Below are 23981 nucleotides of genomic sequence, written 5' to 3' on the forward strand. Positions count from 1 at the left end.
CCCCCCCCCCACACACACAGACACACACACACACACAGACACACACACACACACACACACACACACACACACACGCACACACACACACACACACACACACACACGGATTCACAATCCCCCTCCCTCACCAGTTCTCAAGCGACGTGTCCGTCCCCGGCCACCGCGCCGCCACCTGCGCGCGCAGCCCCGCGCTGGCGTTGGCCTGGGACTGGAACTCCGCACTGCCGAACCAGCCCTCCAGAGCGTCCTGGTAGGCGGGGCACCTGCGGGCGGGCATGTGTGCGTGTGTGCGTGTGTGCGTGTGGGTCCTGTGTGTGTGCGTGTAGGTTGTGTGTCCTTTGTGTGTGTGTGCGTGTGTGTGTGTCTGTGTGTGTTTGTGTGTGTGTTTGTGTGTGTGTGTTTGTGTGTGTGTCTGTGTGTGTCTATGTGTGTTCGTGTGTGTCTTTGTGTCCATCGGATTGGAAAACCGTCATGCCATGTCATCGACACACCCCACCACCGGCAACACCATCCCACCCTGCTGCCACAAGGCCCCAGTCACACAAGTCCCGCAATGTCCCCGCAATGCCGCCAGCGCGCCGCCAGCACGCCGCCACTCACTTGGTGTAGGCACGGATGATGATGTCATTCTGTGGCCGGGGGGCGGGGCGGGGCGGTCGGGGCGGGGCGGTCAGGGCGGGGCGGACGGGGCACGCGCAGATATACACACACGTGGAGTTACCAAGTGGCGCGGTGCCAATGGCGCCATGAAGGAGATCCAGTGAGGCCCAGTGCGCACAAAGACAGATAGCGGGGCACTCGAAAAGTCAGCAGCCTTGGAGTTGACTTAGCCCCCGTTGGCCGTTGGGCTCCGACAGTAACCTCCCCTGGTCCCCTCCCTCCCTCCACCCCCGTGCGCCACCCCCCCCCAACCCCCCACCCACCCACCTGGTCTGACTGCGTGTACACCGGCACCACCTGTGCCCCGGTGGGCAAGTAGGCGGCGGGGTTGGCGGCGGGCGCGGCGGGGTCGGGCGGGAACACGCCGTTGAAGAAACACACGCCCGACATCAGCGTGCGATCCAGGGCGCTGCTGCGAACGTACACGTCGAAGTTGCCTGCATGCGCACGTGGAGAGTGAGGCGGTTCAATTTGGTGGGGGAGCACCAGGGCAGGGGGGGTTGTGGCGACGAGGGGGCGGCTTGCTGCGCACACTCGCCCGCGGCCCGGGAACGGCGCCGGTCCCGAGGCGCTCGCTAGCCATGGCCCTCGCCGCCACCCCCAGCGCCACCACCCCAGTCCCCGAGTGCCACCACCCCAGTCCCCGAGTGCCACCACCCCAGTCCCCGAGTGCCACGACGCCACGACAGACACCATACCTCTCCCCCCCAAACCCCCACCCATACACGTTACACGCACTCACCGAAGCCCACGCCCGGCTGGCCCACCACGCCGTACTTTCCGCCGCTGCTGACCCCGCCGCTAGCGTCCGAGCCGTTGAGGCACGTGCCGGTGGCGCTGCAGGTCGTGTTGGAGAGGTAGCGCGCGCGGAAGGCGGCGCCTGTGTTTTGCATGTGCGCGTGCGGGTGTGGGATAACAGCAGGGGGCGGGGGAAGGGTAGCGGGGGTGGGTGGCTCAGCGCGGGGGCTCGAAGGAGGGGGGAAGGTACGATTCTGGTGGAGCGGTCGCGATCGCGACGTGGGACGACACTGTTGGGACGACGACTTGTGCGGTAGGACGACGAGTTGTGCGGTTCTGGCACGTGCACCCAGCACACTCGCCGCACCGACCCCGTAGCGCGCTTCCATTAAACCTCTTGCCGCACCCGCGTTGTAGGTCTGCCTTTGGCCCTCTGGCAGCAGGGTCGGGCCGCCGATGAGGTCGGTCTCAGTGAGGAGCGCGCCTTTTGGTAGCACGTTACGGGCGCCGTGCCGCTGCAGCGAGTATACCATCACCAGCTCGGCATTCGTTGCATGCATGCATGCCGCGATTAGTAGGAGGCACGCGAACATGCTCGCACAGGAAGCGTGCATGGTGGTTCGTAAGTCATGCAGCGCCTGATTGCGTGCTCTGAGTGCACAAATTGGAAGTGTACGCAGTTTATAGGTGCAGAATGTTAAGTGACACTGCACGGGAGCTCATGCAGCACAAAAAGCTCGGATCGCTCGCGCCCCCTCGCTCCGCGAGGGGTCATTCACGAAGCTTGCCCCATTGCTCCTAACCCGCCATCATAAACTTCAGAGTGTCAGTAGTGAGCATGAGTGAGACAATCAAGCCTGGAATTCTCAGACGCATGCTTTCCAGTGTTGGCCGCGGTGCTCCCGAAGATGCAACGCGTTGCACTACGTTTGCACTATGACTGACATGCGAAGGCGCAGCATGTATTCAAGGTTCTTTATGAGCGCCTTGCGCCAGAGCCGAGTGCTGCTGCAGACCTTGGGCGGCGAGGGGGCAAGCTGGGGACCCAGACGTGCGTGCGTGCCAGGGAAGGGTGGAAGGGGGGGAAGGGGGGGATTCAGGGGGGGAGGGGCCAGAGGGTGCTGCCGGATGTGGGTACTCGGCACGCGCCGTCGCAAGTTCCAGGTCAAGGAGTTGATCCTGAGCAGAGGCACATCTCTACCACAAACAACATGGCAACACCTGCGCCCCGCCCTATTGCTGTGCAACGATAACGAGCGCGGAAATGCAGTCGCCGCAGCTTGACCAGAGCGGAAGAGAGGAATGACATGGTTACCGCCGGATGACGAGTTTGTAATTGTGAGTTCAAAGGGTAGCAGAAGCTAAATGCGCGGTGTGGCGAGGCAGCTCTGGCATTGGAAGTCTCAGGCTTGCCCCTGACGCTTGACTACCTATGATGTGTGTTTTCGCTGTAGGACTTTGATGCTGAGGACCAAGCGCCCAGCGAGTCGGCAGGCGTCCGCGGTGCTCCGCAGTCTGCGAATGAGGCTGCTGTGCTCGCACAGACAGACGGCACTTCGGGCCCGGCAGCCGTGCCTGAAGCAAGACAGTTAAATGTACGCCCGCTTTCTGGCGCACCGGCAACCGGGCGAGGCCCGGGACCGACTAACCCCCCCGCTGGGGATGGCCGGCTCCTCCCCCGCCGTGGACCCGCACGTCGGCCCGTCCCCGCGCCCTCAGCCGCTGCCGCTGCAGTCAACGCCTCCGCGGCCGATGGCGCTGCCTTAGAACTGGATGCTCTACGGCGCCGGATCGCGCGGCTAGAGCAGCAGCGGAAAGCAGCTGCACGCGCTTCGGCTGCTGCCGGAGCTGATGCCGGAGCTACTTCCGGCAACGCTGCGGCCGCTGCGGCCTCCACATCCGGCGGCATCACTGCGGGAGCGCCTGCGCGTGCAGGACCAGAGACCGCGGCTGCGGCTGCAGCTAACGGCGTCGGTGCCGGCGCGAAGCCCGCTGTGTCGTCATCATCCTCGGGGCGCACAGCGTCAGGGGCGGGACGGGCCGGGGGCGGCGCGCTCACCCCCACCAAGGGCGGCGGCGCACCGGGAACGGGGGGCAGCCCGCTCAAGCCGCCGCCAACGGTAACCGCGGCTGTAGCAGGAGCAGCAGCACGGGTGCCGGGCGCGGCGTCGGGGGTGCCACCGCCCGGCATGGGTGCTAGGGCGTCACTCCAAGCAGGGCCGCTGGCGGCGGCGCCAAACACGGAGCCGCCAGCCACATCCAAAGCGCCGGCAGTTGTACGCCAGGGGCAAGTCCACGGGCCCGGTACGGCGCCGGGTGCAGCGGCACGCAAGCGAGCTGCCGAGGCCGACCCGGCGCCCACGGCGCCGCCGGTGCGGCCGTACAAGCAGCAGCAGACCGGCGTGAAGGCGCCTGCCGGCACGGCAGCAGACAGGCCCAGCAGCAGCAGCGCTGGCGTTGGAGGAGGCGGCGGAGGCGGAGGCGGCGGTGGCGGCGGCGGCGGCGGCGGCGGCGGCGGCGGCGCCACGGGCAGTGTTCGCTCGGGGGCGGGTCAACACACGCGCCAAGCCGGGGAGCCGGCCGCGGCCGCGCCGGGCCGCCGCGGCCCACAGAAGCGGCAGCACCCCGAGCCGAGCACCACCATCGCCAGTGCCACCACCGCTACTAGCACCGGCGGCGGCGGCGGTGGCGGTGGCAGCAGCCGCGCCGGTGCCGCGGCGGCGGCGGCAGCTGAGGCGGCGCTGGTGCAGCGGGATGCGGCGGCGGCGGCGTCGGCGTTCCTGCAGCAACTGTTCCTGACCCAGGTGGCGGCGGGCGGCGGGCCGTCACCGGCCGTCATGGCAGCAGCAGGCGGAGGAGGAGGCGGAGCAGGCGCAGGCGCGGGGCCGGGGCTGGCGCCGCTTGCGTCGCCGCGTGCGTTGGCGCCGCTCGTCCCTCACGGTAAGGCACTGGGTGCGAGCGAGCAACTTTCACACACGATTGTTTGGGACGAAGTAGCGCAGAATTACCTTTCTTGACCTTTTTTTGACGCCAGCGTATCCGCGTGTCTTGCAGCAAGCGGCAGCCTCGGCGGCGGCGGCGGCGGCACCTCCTCGGCACGGCGCGCGGCGGCGGAGCGCACCAGCGCCGCTATGCAGCGCCTGCGCCGCAAATCCACCGGCACTGGGGCCATCACGGCGGCGGCGGCGGCCGCCACTGCGGCTCAACAGCCGCATCGGCAGCGCCACCACCAGGACGAGCAGGGGGAGGACGAGGAGGAGGAGGAGCAGCAGTACCAGCAGCATGGTGATGTGATGATGGACGGGGCGCCGTCGTTGGGAGGTGCAGGAGAGCAGGACGCATTTGCGGCGGTGTTTGCAGCCGACGCCGCGGCCCGGGCGATCGAGGTCGCCGCGGCGTCGGGGTCGCGAGGGGCGCCGCCGTCGGCAGCAGCGGCGTCGGGGTCTGTGCACCGCAGCGGCGGCACGGCCGCGACTGCGACGGCGACGGCTGCGTTGGCGGCGGCGGCGCTGCTTGCAACAGCGGAGACGTCGGCGGTGCCGCGGAGCCCGTGCCTACCCGACGGCTTGGCGGCTGCGGGGACGGGGGCGGCGGCGGCAGCGGCGGCGGCTTCACCACGGTACGGGGCCGAGCGGCATCACCGCGTCCCGCGGCCCTCAGCCTCCCCAGCCGCGTCCGGGCGTTCCGGCGCACCAGGGCCTGCTGCTGCGGCGGCGGGGGCGGTGGCGACGGCGACAGCGGCTGAGACGGCGGCTGAGACGGCGGACAACGGCTTCCGCGCCGGCAGCGCGACGCCTCCCCGGCCGCAGCTGCAGCTACAGCCGCTGCGGGTGCACCGCCGGACGCCAACGCTTGCTACTGCGGCCGATGACGCCGCCACCACCGGAGACGACGAGGCATACCTGGGGGCGGTGCCGTCGCCGTCGGCGCTGCCTGGCGGCGGGGCCGGCGGCTCGAGGCCGCCGCCGGCTTGGGCGCACGGCAGCGATGCCAGAGATAATGCAGCTGGCGCTGTGGGCACTGCTGGGATCGGGAGAGGTGGTGGCGGTGGTGGCGAGGCGCACGTGCGGGCTGGGCCGCACGCGCCGCCTTGGGTGCAGGCGGCGGCAGGAGGCTGGGGCGGGGCTGCGGGCGCGGGAGCGAACGCCAACGGCGGTCCGGGGACTGGTGGCCAGACCACTCCGGGGCTCATGACCGGGCCCGAATCCCGGCAGTCGCCGGCGACGGAGCCCACGTCGCCGGTACCAACGGCGGCGGAAGCAGCAGGCGGCGCCGCCGAGTACGAGGAGGCGGCGGCGGCGGCGGCGGCAGCGACGGGATCAGCGCCGCCACCCGGTGCGCCGCTCAGGCCGCCGGGGCCCGGCCCTGCCATGCCGGGGTTTCGGCCGCCGCCGGGCGCCTTTCCACATTTCATGCCGCACCCTCCTCCCCCGTTCCGCTTCCCACTCCCGTCCTTGCCTCCGTACCCGTTCCCGCCGCCGGCTGCTGCGGCCTACAGCTACCCACACGCAGTACCGGGCGTGCCGGGCTGGGCTGGGGCGCCGGCTCCGCCGCCGCCGCTGCCGCCGCCGCCGTACGGTGTCCCGCTAACAAGGTCGCCACACGCCTTCAGCGCCGCACCCGCTGCCGCTGCAATGGCAGGTGCGAGCGGCTGGCAGCAACCCGCAGCGGCGGCGGCGGCGTCTGCGCATCACGAGCCCGCAGCCGTCCCTGCAGCAGCAGCAGCTGCCGGCGGCGGCGGCGGCGGTATCGGCAGTAGCAGCGGGGCTCGCCGCATCAGCAGTAGCAGTGGCAGTGCGGTGGTGTCACTGGCGGAGGTGGAACTGCTGGCGAGGAAGGAATTGCTGCTGACCAAGTGGCACATGGTGCAGGTGGGTGCAGGCGGGCGGGCGGGCGGGCGGGCGGGCAGGTGGGGCCGTTGCAACCGCCCCCGTCAAAAAAGCACCACGACGCCCCCGGTGGGGGGCAGTACTGTATCTGTGTGTGTTGGACAACCAAACGGAATCTGTGTGTGTATGTGTGTGTGCACGTGTGCTCGTATCAAGTGGCATGTCGAGTATTGATCATGGGGTTATGTGGTTCGTGTGGCGTGTGCTAACGGCTTCGGCGTTCCGCCCGCACGGACCCCCGCAGGAGCTGGCGAGCGAGGTGGAGGCGGAGTGGCAGGAGGTGTGTGTGGCGCACAACCGTCTGCGCAGCGTCGCCGTGCCGCTGCACCCGCAGCAGCAGCAGCAGCTGCAGCAGGCGCCGCAGCAGCAACAGTCGCTGCAACAACCGCCGGCACAGCCGCAGCAGCCGCAGCCCGCCACCGCTGCGACGCCCTTCGCCGACCCCGACCAGCAGCACGCCATGACACATCCGCTCCACCACCAGCAGCACCACCAGCACGACCACCAGCACCATGCTGCGCAGCAGGCAGGCCACGTCGTGCAAGCAGTTGCTGCGGCGTCACACACGCCGCCCCAGGACGATGATGCCAATGGCGGGGGGACCGGCGGTGGAGGCGCCGCCTCGTCGTCGGCACTGCTGCCGCACCCGTCACTCGCCGACTACGCGATAAGCGGTCCGACTCAGCATCACGCTACACCCGCTGCTGCCACTGCCGCCGCTACTGCTGCTGTTGACGCTGCTGCTACTGCCGCCGCTGATGCTGCTGCTGGTACAGCAGCCGGCGCGGCAGTGGACCTGTCGCCGCCGCTGGCGCCCTCACCACGTGTGCAGGACGCCGGGGAAACAGGCGGTGCAGGAGCAGCGGGTGCTGGCGCGGCGGGGCCCAGCGGCTACACGTCACTCGCGCTGCAACAGCATCACGGCGGCCGCCCGCACGCGTACTCGCCAGAGCCACAGCTACAGCCGCTGCAGCCGCACCCAGCGGGCGCAGGGGCGGCGCACTACGTCCCACTGGCACTGGGCAGGCCGCCCGGAGCCAGCCGCCACGCCCTCGCGCAGGCCCAGCCGCCGCTACAGCCGCCGCTACAGCCGCCGCTACAGTCGCTACAGCCGCTACAGCAGCAGCAGCAGCAGCACCAACTGGCGGGGGGAGCTGGGGCAGGCGGCCTGGGCGCCGCGGCCCCGGTCCTTCGTGGCGAGGCGGCACTGGGCGGGTCAGCGGCGGCAGCTGGACTCGCAGCCGAGGGCGGCGGCGGCGCGGGGGGCGCAGGCGGAGCTGGGAGCGGGGATGGGTCGGGCACGGAAGCTGTGTTGGCAGGAACTGGGTATGGGAGCGGGGATGGTGCCGCCGCAACAGGCGCGGGGGTAGGGGTGGCTTCAGGGACACGGACCGGCGCCGGAGCCGGTGCTGGAGCCGGGCCGGGCAAGGCGCCAGCAGCGGGCGGCAGTACCGGCACTGTCCCGGCCACAAGTGTGGGCGATGCCGGCGCCGGCGCCGCCAATGGTGGCATCAGTTTCAAGCTGCAGATGCCGGGGCGGAGGGTGGGCCGCACCGCGGTCGCAGCTGCCGCCGCGCGCCCCTCCTCCGCCTCGCCGCCGCCGCCGTCTGCAGCAACGGAGGCGGCAGCCGCAGCCCAGTCGGCGCCTGCGGCGGCGGCGCCGCCGCCTTTCATGGGCTGGGGGGTGCCGCCGCCGCACCCATACGTAGGCGGCGGCGAAAACGCGGGAGTGTCCGGCGCCGGTTACGCATACCAGCAGCAGCAGTTGGCGCCGGTGCCAGCGCTGCAGCCGCCGCCGTGGCAGGCGCCGCTGCCGCAACAGCAGCTGCCGCAGCCGCAGCAGTGGCCGTGGCCGTGGCCGCCTCCGACGTATCCTCCGCCGCAACCTCTGCCGCCGCCGCAGCTCCAGCAACAGCCACAGCAGCAGCCGTGGAACCCGATGCCACAACAGCCGCAACAACCACAGCAGCTGCCGCAGCATCCGCCACAGCATCCGCCACAGCAGCTGGGCCCGCCGCCGATGTGGCAGGGCGCACCGCCGGCCGGCTACCGGGCCGCTAACGGCGGCGGCTGGGGCCACGGCCCTTCGGCCGCTGGTCCTGCTCCTACCTCTGCTCCTGCGGTCAACGGTGGTGGTATGGGTGACTGCGGTACTGGGGTTGTGCAGGGGGGCATGACGGGCGCGCCGCCTCCTATGCCTCACAGCTTTGAGCCAGGCGGTGCTGCTGCGGGTGCGTGGCCCGGTGCTGCGCCCGCTGCTGCTGCTGCTGCCGCTGTTGTTGCCGCTGCTGCAAATGCGCCGCAGGTGTGGGCGGAGCGAGGGGCACAGGCATTTCCTTCTGGACCACACCACCACCATGGCTCGGCAGCACCAGCGCCAGCACCAGCGAATGGCCTGCACAGCCACGGACCGCAGGCGTACCCTACGCCGGATGCCCAGCAACAGGTGACGTTGGTCGGGATCGTGGCGGCGTGACAGAGCATGCTCCGCAACTTGCGTGCTTGCCTGTTTTGCCGTAGGTATGCCTTGCTGCCATCATTGTGCGTAGAGCATCTTGCCGAGTGCCAGCTGAATTGAAGCTGCCAACGAGGAAGGCGCGCTTGCTTTTGCGAGTGTGGGCGCGAGTGCGGGAGCGGGCGCGCGATCGGGGCGCTTGCATCTGTCGAGCCGCGTCGTCTTGCCTCCTCCTCGGGCGTGGGGCGCCATTGCCGCTTTGCAGTGTTGGGGCCTCGGATGCAGTTTTGCCACACCGCCCCCACATGGGGCACATTTACGCCGTGACGCGCGACTTGGGTTTGCGGATTGCGGGGCCGCATGGGTGTGGGGCAGGGATTGCCGGGTGCCGAGCGACCGCGGCGTTCGGCGCTTCCCGTCTTGCGCCTGGCCCCTCAGCCTCCGGGACCCCGTCGCCCGATGTGTCGCAGGCGCCAGCAGGAACCGCAGCCGCAGCGGCAGCACCGCTACATGTGCACGCACACGTGCACCACGTCAGCGCCAGCTACGCCCCGCAGGGTTGCGCGAGTGCAGCGGCAGCGACAGGCAGCGGCAATGCCCCTGTGAGTTTCGGCGCAGGTGGTGCGGCGGCTGTGGGCGGTGTGTCGCACCTACATGCGCACCCGCACCAGGGGAACTGGCAGCACGCCCTGGGGCGGCCGCCGCATCCGAACTTCAGGCCACAACCAGAACAGGCAAGTGCAAATGCGGGATCGGCGGCATGCAGACGTAGACGTGCCGACACCTGACCCCAGCTCTGCTGCAACAACCTGTCATCTTAATCAATGATTGCATGGAAGCCCAGCCGCGCCTGGTACGTACACCAGCCCTCGCGCCGCCCCGCCCCGACACCGCCCCCGCCCCGCCGGCGCCCGCGACTTGCCTCGGCCGCGTGCTGTGCTGTGCTGTGCCGCCCCCGCACCCCTGCGTGCGCCCCGTTTCCGACCCATCACAGGTCGCACCCGCCAGCGACAACCGCGCGCCGTACGCCACGCAGCAGCAGCCGGAAGCAGCCGCGGGAGCTGTGGGCACCCGACATGCGTCCGCCGCCGGAGCTGGAGCCGCGCCCGATGGTGGAGCCCTCGTTCCGCCCGCACCCGCAGGTCTGCAGCCGCAGCAACAGCCCCAGCCCCAGCAACTCCAACCACAGCAGCAACTTGAACCCCAGCAGCACCAGCAACCTCAACCACCACCACAGCAGCAGCAGCACCAGCAGCAGCAGCAACACCAACGCAGACCCCAGGCACAGAAGGAGCACTCGGGTGCGTCGCCCGAGGGCACAGCGCCTCGCCACCACCCGGCGGAGCACGAAAGGCCACCGTCGGCATCCGCAACCGCACCGGCACCCGCAGTAGCAGAGGCGCCGCCGCCGCCGCAGGTGCAATACTGCCGCCACCCGTTCATCCTGGGCCGCAGAGCAACAGCGCCACCGCCCAGCACCCAGGCGCCCAAACCCCACACGCAGGCGCAGGCGCAGCAACAACACGATATCCAAGGCCGGCACTCACAGCACCCCCGGCACACGTCTGCCAACCGCCACGAGCCTCGGGCCCTGCAGCAGCAGCAGCAGCAGCAGCAGCCGGCACCGGGTGCAGGTGGGGGGCACAGGGCCGCTCTGCAGCTGCTGTCTACGCGCTACGAGTCGCCATTGGCGGTGTTCCGGTCCTACTCGAAGGACCTGGCATCGCGGGGGAATGGGAGCGATGGCGGTGGCGGCGGCGGCCAGCCTGCGTGAGGCGGTGGAGCTGAGAATGGTGTCTATGTTTTCTTGTTTGGGGTACATTGTTTATATATCGCATGCGAGGCATGTGCGCATCCGCGCGTGCTTTTTATGAGGGTCGGAGCCAAGTGTGAGGGCTCGCGTGCCGATATGCATGTATTGAGCCGGCGGGTACAGGAGCAGAGCAGGGCGATACGAGAGATGAGCAAAGCATGCATGGTCGGGGCAACGATGCAGCAGCTGAAGTGTAAGTTGCACGCGACAAGTAAAGGGTTCAGTGCCAATGGCCATCGTTTATTAGCAGGGGTGTCTGTGATTTAGAAGGGCGCTACAAGATTACAGCTTGTCACAGCGCTTCAAGACATTGCACTAGTGCATTTGCCTGCTCAGCATCTATCGGCCATTCGAAGCTCCCTTGCGGCTTGGGCTCTACGAAGCCTGGTCGGCAGCCGTACGTTAGGATCTATCAGACTAGCACCCATCAAGCCCAGGCATCCCAGAACCCGCTTCTCGGCTCACCGCCCTGACAGCAAGTAAACATCGCCCAGCACACCGTACTGCGGCAAAGTTAGACAGCGCACGATGACACCAAGGTGACCAAACACAAGAACACTACGGCACATAACACACGCCGTCCACTTGTACCAACCACACCAAACCCATGCGCGCGACACCTGCTGTCGTGTCTAGGAGTTGGGCGGCCATACAGGCCCCGCTGCATGCGCCTCAGCTGCTCGCCGCTCCGCCTGCCCACTGCCTCCCTCTTCGCAAGACACCGTTCAAACAATGCAGAAAGCTAATGCAAACTAGCATATGGCACAATCCATGCACACACTGGATCCCATTCGTTGGACGTTTACGGCTGTATCCTAGCCGGAGTAGCCTAGCTTATATACATAGTCCTGACCGACATCTCAACATACACATTCAATCATCCCAAGCAAGTGCCCCGGGTTGGGCCCCATGCATTTGTCCAGGCGCTGGCCAGCTGGCCCACGTGCACGTGACTCATACATGTGTGTGACCCACCAGCAGGGGAGGGGCGTATGCAGCCCGGGCTGGATCCAGGCCGAGTTGCATACCCCCCTCCCCTGCCCGCCAGTGCCCTGCTGGACGCGGCCCGCGCCCCGGCACCCCGCCTCAACCACTTGAGCAGGGACGACGCCCCTTCGTCTTACTTCGGGATGGCGCCGCCGGAGCCGCCGCCCGCGGGCACTGGGTTCCCGGGCACCGTCGGAGGATGGAAATGACTACTGTGGAAGCAGGGAGGGGGAAGGGCAGAGGGGGAGGGAGGGAGGAGCGGGGCAGGCGGAGCAGGTCAAGAGAGCGTAGGTAGCGTTGTGGGCAGCGGGGGAATCAAGATGGGGCGAGAGCGGCGAGCGTGAGACACACGCACAGGTAGACGATGGGGCGGCAAGCAAAGTTCAGATGTATGAGTTTCCAATCCTCCCATGTGCCCCCGGTCAGGTCGTCCCATGCCACCATGTGTCCGTACGTGGTGGCTCATCACCAGGTCACGTGCGCCGGGCCAGGTGCCGTACGAGCCAAGCTCCCGGCGTGCGGGCTGACGTAGCAACCCGCTGACGCGACCCATGCATGCCTGATGCCTAATGTGGATGGTGACTTGCGTGCACGCACGTGCGTGGGGGACGGGCTTTGTGTAGTGCCATGTTGCGGAAATGGTGGTCTGTCATCTGCTAGCTAGTCCTTTTCCTGAAAGGATAACGCAGCACAACAATTTTGCTCACCACAGGAGCGGCCTACAGCAGTAGGCGGCGACCGTTGCGCCCATTGACCCTCCTGGCAGGCCTGGGCCGGCCATTGGGCCTCCTCCTGCCACTGCCGGGGGCTGCGTGAAGCGGGAGGGCGCACGGCGGAAGGGGCAGGCTTCAGGATAGGCGGGTAGATGGGCAGGTGGCCAGGCAGGCATGATGGGTGACAGGAGCGAGGGCGCGACACATGGCTGGCGTGCGTGCGCGGATGCACGATGCCGTGTCCTACTGTCCATCATTGCGCCGCAAGGGGTGTTTCTCGAAGCGTCCTGCCGCGTCGCAGCCTATCCTGCCCCTTTGAACTTACGGGGCCTGCTGGGGGAGGGCTTGGGCGAGGGGCTGGGCTTGGGAGAAGGGCTGCGGTCGTCGTCGTTATCGTCATCGTCATCATTGTCAGGTGAAGGGCTAGGCCGGGGCGAGGGGCTGGGCTTGGAGGACGGCGAAGGTTTGGGCGAGGGGCTGGGCTGGGGAGAAGGTGAAGGCTTGGGCGAGGGGCTGCGGTCATCATCATCGTCGTTGCCATCATCATCGTCGTCGTCGTCATCATTGTCAGGTGAAGGGCTAGGCCGGGGCGAGGGGCTGGGCTTGGGGGACGGCGAGGGTTTGGGCGAGGGGCTGGGCTGGGGAGAAGGTGAAGGCTTGGGCGAGGGGCTGCGGTCATCATCATCGTCGTTGCCATCATCATCGTCGTCGTCGTCATCATTGTCAGGTGAAGGGCTAGGCCGGGGCGAGGGGCTGGGCTTGGGGGACGGCGAGGGTTTGGGCGAGGGGCTGGGCTGGGGAGAAGGTGAAGGCTTGGGCGAGGGGCTGCGGTCATCATCATCGTCGTTGCCATCATCATCGTCGTCGTCGTCATCATTGTCAGGTGAAGGGCTAGGCCGGGGCGAGGGGCTGGGCTTGGGGGACGGCGAGGGTTTGGGCGAGGGGCTGGGCTGGGGAGAAGGTGAAGGCTTGGGCGAGGGGCTGCGGTCATCATCATCGTCGTTGCCATCATCATCGTCGTCGTCGTCATCATTGTCAGGTGAAGGGCTAGGCCGGGGCGAGGGGCTGGGCTTGGGGGACGGCGAGGGTTTTGGCGAGGGGCTGGGCTGGGGAGAAGGTGAAGGCTTGGGCGAGGGGCTGCGGTCATCATCATCGTCGTCGCCATCATCATCATCATCATCATCGTCATCATCATCATCGTTGTCAGGTGAAGGGCTAGGCCGGGGCGACGGGCTGGGCTTGGGGGACGGCGAAGGTTTGGGCGAGGGGCTGGGCTGGGGAGAAGGTGAAGGCTTGGGCGAGGGGCTGCGGTCATCATCATCGTCGTCGCCATCATCATCATCATCGTCATCATCATCATCGTTGTCAGGTGAAGGGCTAGGCCGGGGCGACGGGCTGGGCTTGGGGGACGGCGAAGGTTTGGGCGAGGGGCTGGGCTGGGGAGAGGGTGAAGGCTTGGGCGAGGGGCTGCGGTCATCGTCATCGTCATCATCGTCGTCATCATCATCATCCGACTGAAGCAAGCGCTTGAGCACGCCGCCTACGAGTCAGCATAAGGGAGGCGCCGCGGAGGGAAGATTTCAAGTGCCTGAACCCCACGAGTACGGCAGGCACCGGCGCCAGCGTATCGTGCGTGTGCATGCATGCATCCGTGTGCGTGTCGCGCCCCTGGTCTGCCTCCCCCATCCCCTGGTGCTCCATGCTTTCCTTCGGCTTGCTGGGCTGGGCCCAATCAGGGGAGGCCTCCCCGGAATTTCTGCAGCTGGTGCGTTCGAAGTAAGGAAAGCGTGGAGCGCCAGGGCAGGGAGGAGGCGGACTAGATAGGGGAGGTGACGACCCGGGTGCTTGCCCGCCAGCCCCGATGCCCACCTCAGGCCCTCACGGCTCACGGTCTCACCTGTGGGCGTGATGGGCGTCTCGGGTCGCGACTTGGACAGCGTGTACCCGGCGTTGTTGTACAGGATGGCCACGGCCGAGAGGCGGGAGCCCCAGCCGGCGGGCATGGTGCTCAGGGCGCCGGCGCAGCTCTTGCCGTCGGCGGAGGCGGCGCAGGTCACGTCCAGGGAGTCGCCGCCGCCCTGGCCGCGGGAGCCGGGCTCAGCCCACACGCGCATGATGATCTTCCTGCGCGCGCGAACAGAAGAGTGGTGGAGCAGGGATGTCAAAGGACAGCCGCCGATTGTATGTGGGGACTGCGGCGACTGGGGTCTTGCGTGCAGTAGGTCACGGCCGTCGGGCCACAGGGGGCGGGTGGCAGTTATCACGTCAATGACTTCAGGTTGTTGCGCCCGCCGCCTCGCAGGCTCGCACTCACTCGTAGTCGGCGGCGCAGGAGGCGGTGCTGTCGTCCAGGCAGGTGCAGGACAGCTTGAGCGAGTTGGCCAGGTCATCCCAGGTGGGCTTGCCGGGAACCTGCTTGGGGCCGCAGGGGGGGAGAAAGGCAGAGGGGTCGTTAGTTAGCGGCAGCGCGTGCCCGGCGGACGTACGTTTTACTGTCAGGTGCATGTGAAGGAGGGCAAGCAAGGTGCCGCCATAGCAGCACTAGTGGCAGTGCGGCACTGAGCGCGCATATCCAGATGTGGTCGAACATTGCATCAAAAAGTCCCCGCTGTTCATTCACTTACAGACCGCCGCAAACCGCCTTAACTTGGGCACACGCCCCAGCCCATCCTGCGCCCGACGTGCGCCCCACTCACCCCCGAGGGCACGTCCTTGAGGTCCCACACGTACGACCGGTCCGAGTAGCCCTGCGGCGTCAGCGTGATGTCATAGCTGGCACCGCTGTAGCCCGACTTGACGAAGATGGTCCCGGTGCAGGTGATGTCGGCTACAGAGCACAAGGAAGTTCACATACGTGCACGCACAGGTAGGGAGGGTACGGTACGTTCGAGTAAGCGGGGGAGTGGAAGGGAGTGAGTGGGAGGCCACCTGCTGTAGTGGTGGCAGAGGGGCGCTGCCCACCGACAGAGCTGCACACGCCCCCAGCCGCCGGCACCCGAGGGTGTGTGCAGCTCGGCCGTGCGTGCAACGCCTGAGTGCCTGACCCCAGCCCAGCTGCCTGCTGCATGGTCGCTACGACCGCTGACGCTGCTGCCACCCAACCGCTTTCTCCACACAAGCAAGACGTCGCGGGACGGCGGAGGACGGCGGAGGTAGGGTGGGCGCCTCATCACGCGTACGGCGAGCGAGCGTCGGCGGGCGCCGCAGCATGGACAGGCATACCCCGCAGGAATTATACGTTGCTACTACAAGGGGATCACTGGGATGCCTAACGCGGCGAGTAAACAAGCGAGCCGAACAAGATTGCATCCCAGCTTCCCGTGTAAGGTGGCTCTGGTTTTCTCAGCTGTGCGCACTTACGAGAAGCTACTGCGCTCGTGATGGCTGCGACGAGCAGCGCCGCAACGTGGAGACCGGGCCGCATCGTGTCGCGAGCTTGAAGCCGAGCTTGAAGCTCCTGTATGCAGCCTTACTTGCCTTCAAGCCAGCTCCCCTAATACTCGAAAGCTTACTCAATGAACTATGTGGTGGTTCTCATGGAACAACGACGACGGCAGGCCACGCAACCGGCCAAAGTCGCACAAGTACTGTACGGATGTGCGGGCTGTGTGGGCTGTGTGGGTTATTTCATGAAGCGTGGAGACAGTAAGGTTGGGAGACTGTCTAGGCAGGTTGAAACGCTCCTAACTCGAGTTCAAGTTGGGCAGAGTCGGGCCAGGTCGGGCACGGCGGTACCGTCGGGCACGTCGGTTATCCACACTAGACTCGGCCTGACTCGACCAAGTCGCGCGATTGCGGACACTTAGGCCTTTGAAAGATTTCCAAACGACACAAACGAGCATCCTTTGCAAGGTATCGCAGCCTGGTCGGGCCGGGCGCGTGTCCAGGGTATCGCACTGCTTCGATGTCTCGCGTTCCCGGCAGCTGCCCGGCGTGGAGGCCTCGCGCTGAGGAGGGGCCCCAGCCACTTTTCCACCCGCGCCCGGGTCACCGGTTCGGCCAACGGCCCAGGGCCTATCTCTTCCAAGTGCTGCCATACCGCTGCCTGCTGAGGATACATGCATGCTTCACACCATACATGGCAGGTCCTGTGCCACACATTTGCCGCCTTCTCAGAGGTGCTGCTCCTCCTTTGTTGCATCGGGATCGTTAACGTGCAGTACCAGGGGTATGGTAGACTCGCACGCTGGTATCATCTCTCTGGCCCAGGTATCCATGGCGCTACTTGCGCATGATGCCGCTTAGCGCATAGAGTTTACATGTCGGACGACACCCGTGGACATGCCAGGGGTGTGTGATGGGACAGTGGCAAGGCAGGTTGGCAAAGTCCCTTAGGGCGCAGCTAATTCCCATACCCAACAAATGGCAAACAGTTGGCAGAGGCAGGGCAAGAGTGCGCGGCTGGGCTAACGCCGGAGTTACTGTACCGACGAGTTGCTGGCTGGCTGGAAGTTTGCTGACGCGCATTCCTCACGCTCCAAAGCCGTGGACATGCCAGGGGTTCATGATGGTGCTGAGCGCCACAGCAGTTGGCGCACCGGGCGCACGCGCCGCAGGCATCATAAGAAGCACCGGTAACACTGGGGTACAAGCCGCGACGCCGACCCTGCGGGCTGCGGGTCTACACCATACGCATGCTTGCTGCTTCCGTGCCTTGTCACCGCCACTTCCACTTGCTTGCTTCGAGACCGCCCCAGCCAGCACTGTCAGGTGCAGGTCTCAACCCGGTTACTGTAGCGTACGTTGATAAAAATAACCACAACAGCAGTCACCAAAAACGGGTTGAATCCAAATGAAGCCCATCAAAGCGCGCACGCGTGATTACGAAGCCGCGCGCCGCGCTGTGACCCAGCCCGTCAACTCCAACCACACGCCCAACCTTCCGGTTGGGCTCCGGTAAACCGTGACAGTGATGTCACAGATGTCACATTGATTGCAGAGGATGAATGCACACGATAGACTTCACGCGCGCTAATACATACTCAGCGGGGCAACACATGTACGGCATCGTCCTGACTGGCTACTCCACGATTGCTCCGATGCGCCTTTACGGAGCAGGCGAGGTGCGCTTGCTGCCAACGCGCTTGCGGCCACCAGCGCCGCCGCTGCCAGCCGGCTTGTTGCCGCCCTTGTTGCCGCCCCGCTTGCCCCCAGTGGACTTGCCACCGGCACCGCCCTTCTTGCCACCGGCACCACCGCCCCTCTTGCCGCCCGCACCGCCGTTCTTGCTGCCACGGGTCGCGGCGGGATCTGCAAACATACCGGTAGGACAGCAAAAGCGAGGGCAGTCAGGGCACACGATGTACGACAGGCTGGGGCACTGGAGTACTGAAGACACTGCAGCGCACCCAAGTTGACACTCCACAATCGGGGCGGTCCAGCCCTGCATGCGGCACTGGGTTCCCTGGCTGCCCGATGGTTACCGACATAACCACACCCACACACCCACAAGCCAAGCAAGGGAGCCGCCATCAACCCCATCCCCACACGCACCGGTGGACGCAGCAGAGGCGCGGCCAGCATGGCGGGTCTGGGTGGTCGAGCCTGATGCGGTGAGGCAGAAGCGGTACAGAAGAGAGTGAGTGCAGGGATGGGAAGCAGGGTGGTGTGGCTAAGCATCAGGTGCTCAGCACGGTCTTACACGGCCGGACGGGGGCTGCTACACGCCGTGGTCTTCACAGGACTCACAGCCGCGCAAACGCCATGCACACGGTGCCAACCGCAAGTGTAGGCAGACCGGGCACAACACACAGCACTCCACATTTATATTATTTGCCCCGGACGCGGTCCACCAAATAGATACCCGCGAGCAGGGGAGAGACCGGGCTTCCCTTCCATCCGCGATCCCTAGCTTGCTTACCCGTCTCCGCGAGCAGGTGGCGACCAGGCTTGCCGCTGGGCTTCTTTCCGGGCTTCTTCCCGGGCTTCTTTCCGGGCTTCTTCTTGCCGCCAGGGGCTGCGGGGCGCGCGAGGGGGAAGACATGTAGGCAGGAAGGAAACGCCAGGTACACGGTAGGAAGCAAGAGATATTGCATTGCGAGCCGCCCCGGTCAAAGAAGGGCCTCAGGTAAACGGACAGCCGGGGGCAACCATGCCGCACGTGGGCGCGCTACTTAAGCTTACAAGGCTTGGGCGAGGGCTTGGGCGAGGGGCTGGGCTTGGGCGAAGGGCTGGGCTCTGGGGAGGGACTGCTGGGATCCTCGCCGTTGTCATCGCCAGATTCGGGCGAGGGGCTAGGGCGGGGCGAGGGGCTGGGCTTGGGCGAGGGGCTGGGCTCTGGGGAGGGGCTCGGCTTGGGCGAGGGGGAGGGGGAGGGCTTGGGCGAGGGGGAGGGCTTGGGTGAGGGGCTGTGTTCCTCGTTGTCGGACTCCGGAGAGGGAGAGGGCTTGGGCGCGCCTGCGAACCGGGGAAGGGGTTAGTGGCCGAGCCTAACCAGTACGATAGGTCCCATCTTTATTGAGAAGCCCAACCATCGAGAGCGAGGGCATGTGCCTGCGTGTCGTGCGTGTGCATGCACCCGTGTGCGTGTCATGCGTGTCACGGCAGGTCCGGGCCGGCTACCCAGCCCGACTCGCAGCAGGTGCCTCCCGTACTGGTAGTGCATGCGTTGAGTCTACACATACCCCCTTGTCACCTGCGGGCGTGGTGGGCGTCTTCGGTCGCGACTTGGGCAGCCGGAATTGGGGGTCGTTGTACAGGAGGGCCACGGCCGAGAGGCGGGAGCCCCAGCCGGCGGGCATGGGGCTCAGGGCGCCAGCGCAGCTCGTGCCGTCGGCGGAGGCGGCGCAGGTGACGTTGACGGAGACGCCGCCTCCGTTGCCGCGCGACCCGGGCTCAGCCCACACGCGCATGATGATCTTCCTGCGCGCGTAAAAAGGGGGGGATGTGCGAAGTGTAAACGGAAGCCGTTGACTGCAAGGTGGGGGCTTTCGACAGGCTTGATGTATCGCGAGGAGACATGTGCCCGAGCACGGCCGGGTCAGACGCCACGTCATGTTGTTGCGCCCGCCGCCTCGCAGGTAGGCTCGCACTCACTCATAGTCGGCGGCGCAGGAGGCGGTGCTGTCGTCCAGGCAGGTGCAGGACAGCTTGAGTGAGTTGGCCAGGTCATCCCAGGTGGGCTTGCCGGGAACCTGCTTGGGGCCGCAGGGGGGGGGAGGCAGAGAGGGGGTGGTGAAGACGGTGGTCGTCTGAGAGCGGCGCGTCGCGGGTTGCTCCCAGTCTCCATTTGCAAGGTCAGGACACGGCAGTGGCCCCTAGGCTACGGGCGAACGCAGAACTGAAGGCGTACATGGGGGCTGTACGCAGGTTCTTCCGCTTGCACCTGCCGCTCCATACGCAGGCATCTGCAGTGTAAGCTACTACGCTGGTTGCGGCCTGCAACTGCGGCCACCGCTGCTGGCCACTCACACAGCACCACGCCGCTAGACACGCCCGTGCACGGACGCCCGCGGATGCCTCTTCCCCCGACCCCCCACCGGCGATGCGTCGCACTCACCCCCGAGGGCACGTCCTTGAGGTCCCACACGTATGACCGGTCCGAGTCGCCCTGCGGCGTCAGCGTGATGTCATAGCTGGCACCGCTGTAGCCCGACTTGACGAAGATGGTCCCCGTGCAGGTGATGTCAGCTACAGTGCACAAGGGAGTTCAGTGTAGCGAGTTGCGTACAGTGTCAACCAGTACTCAGATTTTGCAACATGGGTACAGCTGTAAGCACGGCGTTTCTCAAAAGGAAAGCGAGAACTGGTGAGCCGGGAACTACTAAGCCAGGAAGCAGCTTGCAGTGGGGTTCGCAAACGAGCTTCTGTCACAAGATTAACACTTGCCAGATGCCGAAGCTCCCGCGACGAGCGCCAGCAGCAGCGCTGCGGTGAGCGCGTGCAACTGCATTGTGTGGGACGTCTTACGTCGCCCGAGGAGACACCTATTAGTACCCGTGTGGACTTGCGTAAGTGTCTAGTACTATGGGCTATGTCTTTGATGCGTCTTTGTAGTTCCGTAACGGAGCCGGCCATGCGCTCAGTCATCAAATCCGCCATTTTCCAAAGGATTGGGCATTATGCGTAAAATATGCGATTGCTTATCATATTGACCATTTGAGCTGCCCGAATTCGTGTTCTTGGAGATTACGTCGAGGAGACTCGGTGGCGGGCGGGGCGTGCCTCTCGACCCAACCCGTCGGGGCTCACATCCCGCCTCCCCTGCTTCCCGCGCGCGCAAGACAAGAACAACCTAATGTCACTGCAGTCCCCGTCCATGTCGCCATCTACTGTATCGCCGATACTGCGACCCTACTTGCTTGCACTCGAATGCGACCGTGTAACCGTACCACTACCACACTCAGCATCATCACCGCACCCAACCTGCCATGGGGTGATGCGGCACGCACGTCCTGGATCTGGGTTACAAACAGGATTGGCTCCTTTGCTAATGAAGGAGCCCGTCATGAAGGAGCCCGGCACCTGCCCGACAGAAGTCGTCCTCCCTCCATGCGCTTGAATCCTCCCTTCAGCCACACACCATTTCCAGCGCGTGCACCTCGTGCTTTGGGCACCACCCAAGGCAACACCTAGGCCCCACCACATGTCTATCGGTGGGGTCAATATATAAGGACTTCTAACGTCGTCTTATGTGTTCACCGGAAGCATCTAGCTATGAACAATCTATCCTGAGAGCGACAGATCAATGTGACGTGTTAATCATGCCGCCCCCAGCAGATCATCAGCAGCCGCACGGTTGTGTCCCCTTACTTACTTCATCCTGACATCAGTTCGGACACATCGCACGCCCATCAGCAGAAACCCCCACGTGTCCACCACCCATGCTGCCATGTATGCACCTTGCAACGCACAGTTCGCAGTTCCAATCGCGCGTCTATGCTCCAACCCAAACCAGGCCATACACGTCGCCGTGTTGGTCTAGCCCAAGAGGTTGAGGCAGTCCCGGTCTATTATCAGCAGTCTATGGACAGCTGGCGGCGGCTCAGTGGCTGCGCACTTAAGCCTTGGGGCTAGGAGCGGGAGCGGGCTTGCCGCCCTTCTTGCCGCCCTTCTTGCCGCCCTTCTTGCCACCCGTGTGCTTCTGGGGCGCGCCAGCGGGGGAGGGGCCGGCAGCTGCAGGTGGGTGCAGTTGGGTGGCAGCGGCTTCAGTACGGCAGCACGCAGGGCGTCAACATGCTACGATTCAGTAGTGCACGTCGCGCGCTACACAATTCAACGGGCTTGAGGAACACCCTGCAGAACTGTGAAACTCACCAGGCGTGTGCTTCGCCTTGAGCAGGCTGCGGCCGTGGTGCTTGGCGGGCGACGGCACGGGGCCGGCGGGCATGGGGCCGGCAGGCACGGGGCCGGCAGCGGGCATGGTCGCGGGCTTGGTGGCGGGCTTCTTGGTGGGCTTGTGGGGCTTGGTGGCGGGCTTGGGGTGCTTGGCAGGGCCGGCTGCGTTGTCAGAAACGGTCAGGGGAAGGGGGGGAGCCGTTAGGCACGCTTTGTGATCCAGAGTTCAGCAGGCGCACACACGGCAGGGGCGCCTGAAGCGTGTTGCTGCTTTCTCATACATCCCGCGCTGCTTCCTCCAGCTGCTCACCAGCATGTTTCCCCAGCAGGCTGCGGCCGTGGTGGCCGGGCTTGGTGGGCTTGGTAGCGGGCTTGTGGGTGGGCTTCTTAGCGGGCTTGTGGGTCGGCTTGGCACCTTTGGTCGTCTCAGGGGAAGGGGTGGGGGTCTCCTGGGTCGAGGGCTTAGGGCTCTTGGCACCCTTCTCCTTGATGTCGGGGGAGGCAGTAGGGGTCTCGGGCGTGGGGCCAGCAGCGGGGCCTGCGCAGTCAGGGGCAGCACAGCAAACAGGCGGGAAGCGGCGCAGAGCGTCAGGAAAGCCTGCTAATGCTGCCAAGCCTCAGGTGCGTGTTGTTGACTCCGCATGTGCACACCCGTACACACACACCGCAAAGCCCGGGCGGCCACGCACCTCCAGCCTTGGCGAGCAGCCGGCGCCCAGAGCCGGCGGGGCTGGGCTTGGGCGACTTCTTTGCGGGGCCTGCGAACGGATGGTTGCACACACGTGATGCCGTTTCGGTTGCGCACGATCCCTTTACAAGACAGTTGGGCCGTGCTCATGGCTTCGATTCATGACTGTAGGGTTGCAGGCAACAGGAGTGACGGAGGGAAATGCCGGCACTCACCAGGCTTGGGGCTCTTGCCCTTGGTGGGCTTGTGCTTGGGCGAGGGGGCGGGCTTGGGGCTCTTGCCGGCCTCGGGCGACGGCGCGGGCTTGGGGCTCTTGCCGGCCTCAGGCGACGGCGCGGGCTTGGGGGCGGGGCTCTTCTCAGTCACGGGAGCGGGCGTCGGCTTGGGCGCGCCGGCGGGGGCGGGGCTCTTGGGCTTGTTCTTGGACAGAGTGTACTCGGGGTTGTTGTACAGGATGGCCACGGCCGAGAGGCGGGAGCCCCAACCGGTGGGCATGGTGCTCAGGGCGCCGGCGCAGCTCATGCCGTCGGCGGAGGCGGCGCAGGTCACGTTCAGGGAGTCGCCGCCGCCCTGGCCGCGGGAGCCGGGCTGGGCCCACACGCGCAGGATGATCTTGCTGTGGGGTGGGAGGGGGAGGGGAGAGGCGGATGCATGCGCAGGACGTACGTCATGCAGGGGGTCAGCGCAATTAGAGGCGTGCAAATGTACATGGAGGGGGATGGGGGTGGGCGGGCAAGCATGTGCATACAAGGAGCAGTCCCATTGTACGTCATGCTGCGTCCGCCACGCACCCGAAGTCAGCGGCGCAGGTGGAGGCGTCCGCGCCATCGAGGCAGGTGCAGGAAAGCTTCAGGGAGTTGGCAAGGTCGTCCCAGGTGGGCTTGCCGGGGACGCCCGAGGGCACGTCCTTCAGGTCCCACAGAAGCGCCTTGTCAACATCGCCCGTAGGCGTCAGCGTGAGGTCGAGGCTGTTGCCGCTGTAGTTCGGCTTGACAAAAATGGTCCCCGTGCAGGTGATGCCAGCTGTGAGAATGTGCAGCGGGGGTAGCGTGGTTTTGCTTCATGCGTCAGATCGGGAATGGTGCTGCAGGGTTTGCAAGATCATTATTGCCTTTAGCATAGCTATGCCGGCGCGGTGCGGCCGGTCAGACAGCGCGTCCTTGCCGCCATCCCACTACAGCGAGCTCACCAGCAAGGGTGCCGCTAGCCATGGCCAGCAGCACAAGTGCTGTGTATGCTATTGTGCGCGCCATGATGGCGATGTATGGAGGTAGGGAAGGTGGGACCGAGTTTCCGATGTCAAGTAATAGGAAGTTCTAGAATAGGGCCGCTCGATTTGGGCTTCTATGGCAGGGCCGTCAAGTGTGTAAGGCGGCTCGCCTTTGTATACGTAATTTAGCCCGGCGGAGCGGCTTAAGTAGCACCGGCCGTTCGCAGACGCGTCGGACTGCTACGGGGTCGATTCGTGGTGGCGTCTGCCGGGCCACCCGTTGCAATAAAATGAGCAAAGTTAAAGGCTGTAACATAAAGTATACAGTGCTATATTTATAATGGTCATTTACGAGCGCAGCCTGTGAGGCGTTCACCCGTCTCACTCCGGCAGGTCACACCATTCGCCCGCCGTCGCCGCTGCAGCGCTCACCAGCGCTGAAAAGGGAGGCTAGCATGGAGATGTTGCTCCTTTTTGTGGAGCCGGAGTGGGACAGCTCCCAACGGCAAGCAGTCCAAGCGAGGAGGCGGCTGGGCGTGTGATGAAGCGGGG

The 23981-nt window shown here is 65.9% G+C and overlaps 5 protein-coding genes across 5 annotated transcripts in view; 1 reads left to right on the top strand and 4 right to left on the bottom strand.

Moving 5' to 3' along the window:
• The window catches only part of CHLRE_02g089311v5 (uncharacterized protein), a 4716-nt gene extending 2385 nt beyond the window's left edge, over positions 1 to 2331 (bottom strand). The window contains exons 1-5 of the mRNA XM_043059387.1: positions 1805 to 2331; positions 1403 to 1540; positions 928 to 1097; positions 601 to 629; positions 173 to 263 (exon numbers count right to left, since the gene is read on the bottom strand). Of these exons, the coding sequence (XP_042927021.1) occupies positions 173 to 263; positions 601 to 629; positions 928 to 1097; positions 1403 to 1540; positions 1805 to 1991 (615 nt within the window). The 5' untranslated portion in view covers positions 1992 to 2331. The remainder of the gene's footprint in view (positions 1 to 172; positions 264 to 600; positions 630 to 927; positions 1098 to 1402; positions 1541 to 1804) is intronic.
• A 270-nt stretch (positions 2332 to 2601) lies between these two features.
• CHLRE_02g089350v5 (uncharacterized protein) lies at positions 2602 to 10764 on the top strand. Its single transcript, XM_043059388.1, has 6 exons — positions 2602 to 2736; positions 2853 to 4338; positions 4453 to 6269; positions 6532 to 8733; positions 9213 to 9476; positions 9737 to 10764. The coding sequence occupies exons 1-6, from the start codon at positions 2701 to 2703 to the stop codon at positions 10514 to 10516; spliced, it is 6585 nt and encodes a 2194-aa protein (XP_042927022.1). The 5' UTR covers positions 2602 to 2700; the 3' UTR covers positions 10517 to 10764.
• Positions 10765 to 10825: 61 nt separating this feature from the next.
• CHLRE_02g089400v5 (uncharacterized protein) lies at positions 10826 to 16071 on the bottom strand. Its single transcript, XM_043059389.1, has 7 exons — positions 15616 to 16071; positions 14952 to 15082; positions 14570 to 14667; positions 14153 to 14379; positions 12581 to 13795; positions 12250 to 12350; positions 10826 to 11751 (listed from the first exon to the last, which is right to left on the bottom strand). The coding sequence occupies exons 1-6, from the start codon at positions 15677 to 15679 to the stop codon at positions 12262 to 12264; spliced, it is 1824 nt and encodes a 607-aa protein (XP_042927023.1). The 5' UTR covers positions 15680 to 16071; the 3' UTR covers positions 10826 to 11751; positions 12250 to 12261.
• Positions 16072 to 16745: 674 nt separating this feature from the next.
• Positions 16746 to 20341, bottom strand: CHLRE_02g089450v5 (uncharacterized protein). Its single transcript, XM_043059390.1, has 8 exons — positions 20083 to 20341; positions 19754 to 19884; positions 19291 to 19388; positions 18890 to 19116; positions 18379 to 18651; positions 18116 to 18211; positions 17749 to 17799; positions 16746 to 17505 (listed from the first exon to the last, which is right to left on the bottom strand). The coding sequence occupies exons 1-8, from the start codon at positions 20144 to 20146 to the stop codon at positions 17303 to 17305; spliced, it is 1143 nt and encodes a 380-aa protein (XP_042927024.1). The 5' UTR covers positions 20147 to 20341; the 3' UTR covers positions 16746 to 17302.
• Positions 20342 to 20647: 306 nt separating this feature from the next.
• Positions 20648 to 23731, bottom strand: CHLRE_02g089500v5 (uncharacterized protein). Its single transcript, XM_043059391.1, has 7 exons — positions 23409 to 23731; positions 23011 to 23242; positions 22435 to 22835; positions 22221 to 22289; positions 21842 to 22069; positions 21511 to 21693; positions 20648 to 21369 (listed from the first exon to the last, which is right to left on the bottom strand). The coding sequence occupies exons 1-7, from the start codon at positions 23470 to 23472 to the stop codon at positions 21254 to 21256; spliced, it is 1293 nt and encodes a 430-aa protein (XP_042927025.1). The 5' UTR covers positions 23473 to 23731; the 3' UTR covers positions 20648 to 21253.
• Between the last annotated feature and the right edge of the window lie 250 nt (positions 23732 to 23981).

This window comes from Chlamydomonas reinhardtii, chromosome 2 (genome assembly GCF_000002595.2).
Source record: "Chlamydomonas reinhardtii strain CC-503 cw92 mt+ chromosome 2, whole genome shotgun sequence".
NCBI lineage: Eukaryota > Viridiplantae > Chlorophyta > Chlorophyceae > Chlamydomonadales > Chlamydomonadaceae > Chlamydomonas > Chlamydomonas reinhardtii.

Excerpts from the sequence above, each read along its gene's own strand:
- CHLRE_02g089400v5 (XM_043059389.1), bottom strand. The coding sequence starts at position 15,679 with ATGCGGCCCGGTCTCCACGTTGCGGCGCTGCTCGTCGCAGCCATCACG. Across the intron at positions 14,668-14,951 it reads TCAAGGACGTGCCCTCGGGG|GTTCCCGGCAAGCCCACCTG; the intron begins GTGAGTGGGGCG and ends GGCCCCAAGCAG. Across the intron at positions 12,351-12,580 it reads GCCCTCCCCCAGCAGGCCCC|CCCCCGGCAGTGGCAGGAGG; the intron begins GTAAGTTCAAAG and ends CGCTTCACGCAG.
- CHLRE_02g089350v5 (XM_043059388.1), top strand. The coding sequence starts at position 2,701 with ATGACATGGTTACCGCCGGATGACGAGTTTGTAATT. Across the intron at positions 6,270-6,531 it reads CCAAGTGGCACATGGTGCAG|GAGCTGGCGAGCGAGGTGGA; the intron begins GTGGGTGCAGGC and ends GGACCCCCGCAG. Across the intron at positions 9,477-9,736 it reads TCAGGCCACAACCAGAACAG|GTCGCACCCGCCAGCGACAA; the intron begins GCAAGTGCAAAT and ends GACCCATCACAG.
- CHLRE_02g089500v5 (XM_043059391.1), bottom strand. The coding sequence starts at position 23,472 with ATGGCGCGCACAATAGCATACACAGCACTTGTGCTGCTGGCCATGGCT. Across the intron at positions 22,290-22,434 it reads GGGCAAGAGCCCCAAGCCTG|GCCCCGCAAAGAAGTCGCCC; the intron begins GTGAGTGCCGGC and ends ATCCGTTCGCAG. Across the intron at positions 21,370-21,510 it reads CAAGGCGAAGCACACGCCTG|CTGCCGGCCCCTCCCCCGCT; the intron begins GTGAGTTTCACA and ends ACCCACCTGCAG.
- CHLRE_02g089450v5 (XM_043059390.1), bottom strand. The coding sequence starts at position 20,146 with ATGCAGTTGCACGCGCTCACCGCAGCGCTGCTGCTGGCGCTCGTCGCG. Across the intron at positions 18,652-18,889 it reads GACGCCCACCACGCCCGCAG|GCGCGCCCAAGCCCTCTCCC; the intron begins GTGACAAGGGGG and ends CCCGGTTCGCAG. Across the intron at positions 17,506-17,748 it reads CGCCTCTGCTGCGTCCACCG|ATCCCGCCGCGACCCGTGGC; the intron begins GTGCGTGTGGGG and ends GTATGTTTGCAG.